Raw genomic sequence first — 9746 nt, 5'->3', positions numbered from 1 at the left:
CCGCTCCAATCGCACCACCACTGCCCCTGGCCTCTGACTCCGACAACAGTCGCCCTCATTCTTCAGGTAACAACTAAATGAAATTGAAGAGTGCATTAGGTAGCAAATTTTAGGGCATTTTGGACTCGAATTTTAGGGATTTATGGCTTGAATTTTCGCTAGTTTTTTTTTTCTTGTTTCAGTTCATCTCATCTTGTATTATAAACTAGTTCACAGTTCCATACTCCATCCCATTTTGAGTTGACGTGTCTTTAGCAGTAATAGAGCATGATGGTTTTGAATGTCTTTGCAGTTCTTGGTGGAGAATAAATTTTGTTATATGGTAACTTAAAGTGTCTGATTAACTTTGGATATTTGCATTATAAACTAGAAGTTATTGGTTGATGCCCAAAAATCAAAAGTAGGAACGTTGGGTTAACGAACAGGGCAAATATTATTTCGATGCATGTATGAATACTAGATTATGTTTTAAAATTACATGCTTGTCACACATCTCAACTTCTTTGATGGCTGCTTTTCAGGGAAAGAGAGGTATTGAAAAGCAGCCTTTTCAACTTCCTGATTTCATTGCTGCCATAGGAATCGAGAAAATCAGACAAGTGAGACTGATTTCCTTTCTTTTCTTATGCATATCATTCTTATCAGTTGCCTGTTTTAACTTTTGTAGGTTCTTCATGATGCCTTCTTCAAACATCAGACTAAGCCGAAATTGACAAATCACGGTGATTTGTATTATGAGGGGAAGGAATTTGAGGTATGGTGATCATCAAAGATATCTCTTCAGTTTGCTTTATGTCATTTGATCTGCAATTTTTTATGGTATCATTTATCTGAATGATATTTGATAGTGTTAAACTAAGTTTGTGTGATTTTCTTTTTCCCTTTCTTAAAAAATCTGTAATAGCTAGCCTACTAGGGAATCAGCTGTATGGTTATTGTTGTTTAAACGTTTTGGCATGACCTGCTCATTTTTTTATTTCATGTATTCTTGTTTTTTGGCTTGATTAGTAATCTGATGTGATAGTGATCTGCTTGAAATTATTGTTTCACTTCTTATTTCATGTGTTCATAATTTTTGTAATAAGATTTTATTATATGTTGAGGTTTTGGCTTTGGTTTTTAATGCCTCAATCATCAGTCTTTATAATTGACTGTCCTGAAAAGTAAACATTTTAAAAATTCACAATTGATAGAATAGAGATTTATACTGGATACAACACTGATTTGTCAACTTTTCTCGGGCTGCTATCAGGTGAAACTGCAAGAAATGAAGCCAGGGACATTGTCACATGAGTTAAAAGAGGCTCTAGGCATGCCTGATGGTGCCCCCCACCATGGCTCATCAATATGCAGGTTTACAAGATTATTACTTTGCTTAGTTTATTCGGTTTGTTTCATTCATAAAGCTACTTTCTATGTTGTTGCGTCACTTTCTCATAAAAGAGATGAGTTGCAATTAGTACTTTCTTTTGTCATGGCAGAGATATGGTCCTCCACCTTCTTATCCTCATTTAAAAATCCCTGGCCTTAATGCACCAATCCCCGCTGGAGCTAAATTTGGCTATGGGCATGGAGAATGGGGCAAACCACCTGTTGATGAAGTGAGTTTACCTTAATATACTTTGTGGTTTTACCTTGAGTTTCATTAATGAATATCCCTCACATATTTGTATTTTCTCTTGTGAACTAGTATGGACGTCCCCTCTATGGAGATGTTTTCGGCTTTGTGCAACAAGAACAGCCCAATTATGAGGTAAAGGAACATAGTATATCAGAACCTTTTTCATACATGCTCCCCTCTTTGTAACGGCGAGCATTTTATCATGATTTTGTCTCCATGTAATTCATACCGACTGATTTTCAGGAAGAACCAGTTGATAAGACTAAGCACTGGGGTGACTTGGAGGAGGAGGAAGAGGAAGAGGAAGAAGAAGAAGAGGAGGAGGAGGAATAGATGGCAGAAGAGGAACTTGAAGATGGCATTCAGTCTGTTGACAGCCTTTCAAGGTGAAAGACATGCTTTGCTCTTTTGTGTTGAGATTTTGATTGTACTGTACACTAGAGACTGGTCTATATGTCTTCTTAAGTTGCTCTAACTGGTTATCTGGTGGATGATTGTAGCACTCCTACTGGCGTTGAAACCCCTGATGTTATTGATCTTCGAAAGCAGCAGAGGAAGGAACCTGATAGGCCTCTCTACCAAGTAATTATTTTTCTTTTTTCCTTACATTGTTACACCTTATTTTGAAGGTTTCTAGATGAAAAATCTTTCCATTTCAGGTAGCTTCTTTGCTTGATTATGTATTTCTTTCTACATTTTATGCCTGCTGGATTTTAGATTCATTTCAGGTTCAAGAGATTCTGCCTGAAGTATAAAGGTTACAAGTCTATTGGTGCTAGAAACATTGTATGATAGATTTTTGTTTTAGCTATAAGGTTGTTGGTATTTTCAATTTTAAATCGGAATATGCAATGATGATGTATACTTGATATTTGGTTCATTTGTATAATAATGTATGAATTTCTTGGATGATATATAATATTGTTATCGTTGATTTTATCATTTTGTCGTTTTATAAAAATTGCAAAATTTAAAAATATACTACAATTATATAAAGTGCAAAAAACTGTTATAAAAGGTGCAAAAAATCGTTATGTATTCTAATTAAAGATAACGGTTAAAATCGTTATAAAAACTGCAAAAATCGTTATAAAAACTGCAAAAAATCGTTATAAAAAGTGTAAAAAACCGTTATGTATTCTATCAAAGATAACGGTTAAAACCGTTATAAAAAGTGCAAAAAACTGTTAACTATGATAAAAAAATAAAAACAAATTAATACATAACGGAAAAATCTTAATACATAACGGTGAAAAACCGTTATGTATTCTATCAAAGATAACGGTTAAAACCGTTATAAAAAGTGCAAAAAACTGTTAACTATGATAAAAAAAAATAAAAAAAAATTAATACATAACGGTGAAAAACCGTTATGTATTCTATCAAAGATAACGGTTAAAACCGTTATCAAAAGTGCAAAAAACTGTTAACTATGATAAAAAAAAAAAAAATTAATACATAACGGAAAAATGTTAATACATAACGGTGAAAAACCGTTATGTATAACCTTTATAGATAACGGATGCGTACTGTTATGTATGACACATCGTACCGTTATCTATGCTACTATACATAACGGTTTTGAAACCGTTGTCTATGACGTATAGAATAGATAACACCACTATACACAACGGTTTTTTTGCTCATAGATAACGGATAAAATCCGTTATCTATGAGCGTTTTTCTAGTAGTGAACCGAGCTCTGCTCTGATGGCAGAGCTGAAAGCTGAGCTCTGCTCTGCTCTGTGTGGCAGAGCTGAAATCGAGCTCTGCTCTGGTGGTCGAGATGTGCTCTGCTCTGGTGCGGAACTGACTTTAGAGAGGGGAGTCAAAGCAAGTGGATAACTAAGCAAAAGAGATAAGATATTTTATGCAAGTGGATAAATAAGCATGTGTTATTTATCCAATACTTGATAGCTAAGTAAATGTGATTATATAAAACAACTCATTTCTCTTTCATCCTCACCATAGCAGCCGTCCCTTTCTTCTCTCTTCTCTCTCTTTCTCCATCAACACCTTCCATTGTTGGGCATAACCAAAGCTCCATAGATCAATTCTACACCATAGAAAGCTCTTAAATCAAGCACAAAACATCATTATCTCCAAAAATCAAAAGCTAGCGTGTGATTGAAAGCTTGGTTTCAAGAAGGAGGAGCTATACTTTGCTCTTCAAAAATCATAAAGTAAGCTTCTAAACACATGAATCTACTTATTTTTTTAAGCTTGATAAACATGAAAATGGAGGATCAAAGCATGAAAACATTACCTCTTCTTCTCTTCAATATTTTCGAAAATTACTAGGGTTGGAAGTCTTCTAAAATATTGTCATCTTCTAACCTTAAGTGGAGAGTATATACATGCTATTAAGATGTTATTTATTTGTCTTTTGAATGATAAGCATGGATTTAATTTGAGATATGGAATATTGAAGGTGTTGGGTTGTGTGATGTTGGAAAGTTGAAGTTCATGAAGAAAGTGAGGATTTGAGTATAAAAATGAGCCTAAGATATTGTAGCTATGATAGTTGATGAATTAAAATGATGATTAGAGATGATTGATAAAAATTATGATGAATTGGTTTGATGAGAAATAGAGTATGCTTGGTTATATGTTTAAGATTGACTAATTGATGAGTTAATATGACTAGCTTAAAAAAAAGAGCTACTGACTTGATGTAATTCGACGGGGTTAATGATACCCAAAAATCTTGAAACTTTTATTTTAAGTATGTATAAGTGTTAGGAACGTTCATGTAAAATTTGAAGTCTTTTGGACATCGTTTGATACCCTTTAAAATTATAAATCTCCAACTGCAACTTTCTACCGAAAATTAGCTAGCTACCCACAAAATTTCAAGTCTTTTTGACAAGATCTTCTATTTTCAAAAATCGAAACTTCCAGTTGCACAAAACTGCCGAAAATGGTAGGCTGTAGGAAAATGGTCATATCTCCTGAACCACTTAGAGTTTTGCAACATACTTTTTTTTAAATGAAACTAGACTTCAAGAGGTTTCAAATGGTATGAGTCCCAAACCCAGGGAAGTTCCGAGGTAAAACAGTTTATTGCTTGAAGTTAAAACAGAGGGTATGAGGTTAAGTATAGGCTTTCATAACACACCTATTTTTGAATTATTATAATTTCATGTGTTATGGTAATAACTATACACCGTATTAAGTCATAAAATGCTATGGAATATATATTTACATATATAGATATGAAACTTTTTCCGTGTTTAATTTACTTAACCGAATTTGGTGATGAGTCGAGAGTAGAAGCGTTAAATATTTAGAAAGTATTTTCACTAGTTAGAAGGTACCAACGAGAATTGAAGAGTAGTACTAAGATGAGAACAGTGAACTTAGAGAGGTTTTGTCTGATCGACGTTTATCTTATTACATGAACCGTCTACGCCAATGATTATACCTGAAGACACGAGTCGAGGGCATAAGTAAGATTGCTCCAAAGTACGAGAACCGAAGCTAGGATTTCCAGGTGGGCATTACTTTCTAATACCCCTATTACTGGCTTTCTAAATGATGATTATGATGATGTTTATAAGTTTTTAAAATGATTTGAGATAAATTGATGTTTGAACTAATTAACTTGCCGAGTTTTGATGACGACGAGCCTGTACGTTACCCTCTACGGATGAAACGATTTCGGGTCCTGCCAAAGGCGGGATTATGTACACGGAGGTAACCGTGAGCTATATACTGGGTTGGCCGGTCAGAAATGACTGTGAGCCAATTGTCAAGTCGGCCGGTTACGGTGCTTGAGAAGGAGGCCTACTTCTCAGTACCTTGATGATGATGAGTTGTAGAAGTGGTACTACATGCTAAGTATTTGTGACTGCAGTCTATTTTTCTTTACTTTATGATGCTTATAATTTATCAATTGCTTACACGGGTTCTTTTGAGTAAAACCCCTGTGTAGAGTATAAATGGCAAGTTAAATTTATAGCTCTAAGAGCGAGATTGTTTATTTTCGGCTTATGTCCACTGAGTATTTTATACTCAGCCCTGCATGTGTTTCTAAATGTGCAGGATGAGCAAGGAGAGAGATTGGAGGACTGCTGGAGGGTTGTTATTTTTAGACGACTTTTGAGTACCGTATTCTGCTCCTATACGGTAGTGTGAATAGTTGAAGACTATGTCCTTTGAACTTAATAGGAATGTCACTCTCAGTTATATGTCTTCATACATATAGTCTGATCACGTTTTGCTGTGCTACCCTGAATGATATGAATCATTGTAAATTTTTAGCTATACTCCCTTTGTTTTCGTTGACTAGAATCCTGATACGTTTGAATGTATGATGCCGAAATATTTCTATTAAGATTAATGATATTTTATTTGCTTGAGCATAAATTATTATTAACTTCCGCTTGATGAGTCATCTAATTTTCCTTGTTTTACCATATTATTTTATTAGTCGTATCGATACCCGATCTACGCTATCACCGGCTAGATGTCGGGCGCGACAGAGTGGTATCAGAGCAGGTCGTTTGCTCTGAGTTTCATTCTTGATTGAGTTCAAACTCTTTAATTGAGTTAAAACTCCTCGATTGAGTCATATGTTTGATTTCAACTATCCTTGAGTTGAGTAAATCTTTTTGATCTCATTTAATCATGAGACTAAGTCCTACCTTGAGATTGAGTCTTGCCTACCTTAAATCCTTAGGCTAGAGTGAGAGTAAGATTGAGAGTAAGTCTGAAACAACACCTCAGCGCCCCATCTCCTCCGGCTTATCGAGGTAAGAGATATTAATTTTGTACTGTTTTTATGTTGAATGTTGATTTTGATGTACTAACGAGATATGAAATGTTTTGATGGATGGAACTGCTTGAGGTGATAGAATATGATGTGAGCCAGTGGTTTTCGAATAAATGGAGAAATATTGAGGCTAGAATAGCCAATGCACCACCGTACCAAATGAGATTGAGTATGTCATTGTTTGAGATGTATCAAGTAAGTTCTTTATCCTTGATGTGATAGAAGTTAAAATTATTTCAGGATGCAGCAACGTTTAGCAGAGATGATGCGCCGATGGTTCAGAGATATTAGGCCGCAAGAGGGTGACACGCTTGGTGAGTTTTTAGCACACTGCCACAACCGATGGATGAAGACTACCGCATATGGGATTGATGAAGCAGAGGCAATCACAAATTTGATCCCACAGTTACCACCTGAGTGGCAGGATTGGGCGGCTTCACTAGTGCCGCAGTATATCGTTAGGGCTGAGTTTGGACGTTTCGAGCGTGCAGATTTTAGGGGTTTTGTAGCGATGATTAGTTACCGCTACTTTGTATTTGATGAGCCCCCATCACCACCATATGATGCACCCCCTCCTCCGACAGATCTTTTTCCGATCATACCTGCACCCCCAGCTGATGAGGTCCCGTATGTCCCTGAGCCAGTTGTGCCTGATGAGGCCGTTGCATTTGAGCCCATTATCCCTGATTCCGTTGTTCCTGAATCGGGTATTCCTCAGACTGGATCGTCATTCATGGACTTTGATCCATTTCATTACTTGACACTGATACCATTTCCCAGTGCTGATCTGCCGCCCTGGGAGCCAACCCCAGCGACAGAGCCATTATCATTGCCTCCTTCGGAGATTATACCACCCATTCCATCTACGATGCCTTGGACGGAGTATGTGCCTTTTGATCCTTACTCGAGGGTTGCTCCTCTACCTGAGCCCGACACACTTGAGTTTCAGCTTTATATGCATCCTATTCTATACCCGCCGTCCCGAGATGCACAGGAAGGATCGTCTCGTCCGATTCAGATTGATAGTGATGGTGAGGACCCAGATGAGGAGACACCAGAGATGACAGTTGGGCATGGACAGACCCGACCACTACGGCGTCGGACCACTGCTGATAGAGCCGATGTTTGGGAGCCTATTCCAGAGCCACCTATTTTTGGCCCGATGGCGGACACTGATGTTGAAGATGAGACAGAGGATGATGACGATAGTGGGAACCGCTTGGTTGATGGAGGTGATGATGAGGAGATCGAGCCTAGTGAGGATGAGGAGACCGAGCCTAGTGAGGAGATGACAGTGGATGATGCAGGAAGTAGAGTATCCGAAGATGCTTTCGGTGGGACTGGATGGATCTGAGTGAGAGTAGCTACATATGATGCTGGGTTTTTTATGCTTATAAGTAGATAGATGTATATAGTCAGAGATGCATAGTATAGTGTGTATATCAGTATCTGACATATAAAGATGCCTAGTACGTATGACGACCGTTTTGATAGAGCGTCATAGTATGTATTATGGGACTTTTTGCTATATATATCCCATTTTGTAAAAGTCCTCGTAAGAGGTAATTTTCCTATATATATATGATGATGACCCGAGGGTCTTTTATAAATAAGAGTTTTATTTTATGCTTCCATATTATGATGTTAAATACGAATAGAGATTTTAACTAAGAGATGTAATGTTATAGAAGTAGTATGATGTTGAGTAAGAATCCTAAGATTTGTGATTTATAAGAACTAGTTTTAAGAGCTGACATATGTTTTCTTTTTAAGAATGCCGCCGAGAAGAAGATATAGAAATCAAGAAGAGGAAGAGGAGGAACAAAGAGAACTTACGCCACCACCACCTCTTCCACAGCCAGAAAGAAGAATAGAAGAACTCTTTTTGAGGCAAAATCCACCTACCTTCAATGGATCTGGAGATCCTGCTGAAACTGAAGAATGGATAAGAAGCATGGAGCGAATCTTTAGATTTCTTCGATGTGATGATCCCGAGCGTCTTATGTGTATGTAGTATCAGTTTAAGGGGTCAGCAGATTTTTGGTGGGAAGCAAAACAGAAAACTATGACCCCAGAACAGATGGCTGCTCTAACTTGGGAGCAATTTAAGATAGCGCTGTGTGAAAAATATGTACCGCGAAGTTATCGAAAGAAGAAGGAGACGGAATTTGTAAATCTAAGGCAAGGAAACAAAACAGTAGCTGAGTACGATCATCTGTTTTGTGATTTGGCTCGATATGCATCATATCGAGTAGATACGGACGAGAAGATGTCAGAGTTGTTTTGCTCTGGACTAAAGCAAGAGATACGAGTTGTCTTGGCAAGTCAGAGTGCGCTGTCATATGCTGAAGCTTTAAATCGAGCACTGGATATGGAACTGGCAATGCAGCTAGAAAAGACGAGTCAAACTTCTGTACCCCAGTCGAACCCGAACCCTCAGAGGGGAAATCAACCTTTTTCGGGACAGGGACAGAAAGGTAAGAGAAAATGGGAAGACAGAAGTCAAGAATTTAAAAAGCCATGGCAGTATCAGAATGCACCACCACAGTTTCAAAACAAAGACAAGCGACCTTATGCTGGACCTCCGGCAACACCGCACGGACCTCGAGGGATACCACCTTGTCCGAAATGTAACAAGCTACATTTGGGAGAATGCAAGATCGAAACGAACAACTGCTATACCTGTGGAAGGGCTGGACATTATTCAAATTAATGTCCCAATCGTCAGCAAAGTGGGGGCGGAGGGCGACCACACCAGTTCCAGCCACAGCTTAGGGCTATGGAGGGACATCTACCGTTACCGCTGCCACAACGCCAACAACAAGCTTACTGACCACATCAGTTGGGAAGACGACCTCTAGCCCCGCAGGCAAATCAGCGACATCACCAGAGAGTGTTTGCCATTGATCAGAAAGCGAAGGATGGGAATCAAGGAAATTTAGCAGGTATAGGTGAGTTAAAAGGAGTACCCATAGTAATATTGTTCGATACTGGAGCATCGCATTCTTTTATCTCCATTCCATGTGTGGATACATTAGAACTGAACATAGAACCTGCTCCACAACCGCTAAAGGTAACCACTCCCATAGGCAGAACTACTACTGTTTCACATGTGTGTCCTAACTTAGAATTTGAGTTAGGATCAATCAAGCTTAAGGCTAGAAACCTGAGGGTAATGCCTATGTGGCATTTGGACATTATATTGGGAATGGATTGTGTTTAGCCCTATTTTGTGATGAATTTGTGGGTGTTTACGTCTTATATTGACTTTTATTTTGGTCTCTTTCACTCAAGAGTTGATTGATTTGAGCTTTTGTGCTAATTTTGTTGTCTCAGGATTTTTTGCTCAAA

The 9746-nt window shown here is 37.9% G+C and overlaps 1 protein-coding gene across 1 annotated transcript; it reads left to right on the top strand.

Moving 5' to 3' along the window:
* The first annotated feature begins 1267 nt into the window (after positions 1-1267).
* Positions 1268-2315, top strand: LOC131011609 (pre-mRNA-splicing factor sap145-like). Its single transcript, XM_057939380.1, has 5 exons — positions 1268-1353; positions 1482-1601; positions 1691-1753; positions 1865-2007; positions 2122-2315. Exons 1-4 carry the CDS (start codon positions 1348-1350, stop codon positions 1952-1954), a joined length of 279 nt encoding a protein of 92 aa, XP_057795363.1. The 5' UTR covers positions 1268-1347; the 3' UTR covers positions 1955-2007; positions 2122-2315.
* The last annotated feature ends 7431 nt before the right edge of the window (positions 2316-9746 follow it).

The sequence above is a fragment of the Salvia miltiorrhiza genome, chromosome 2 (genome assembly GCF_028751815.1).
Source record: "Salvia miltiorrhiza cultivar Shanhuang (shh) chromosome 2, IMPLAD_Smil_shh, whole genome shotgun sequence".
Classification (NCBI taxonomy): Eukaryota; Viridiplantae; Streptophyta; class Magnoliopsida; order Lamiales; family Lamiaceae; genus Salvia; species Salvia miltiorrhiza.
Note: the sequence above shows the minus strand (reverse complement) of the source record. Positions and strands in the feature narration are given on the sequence as shown.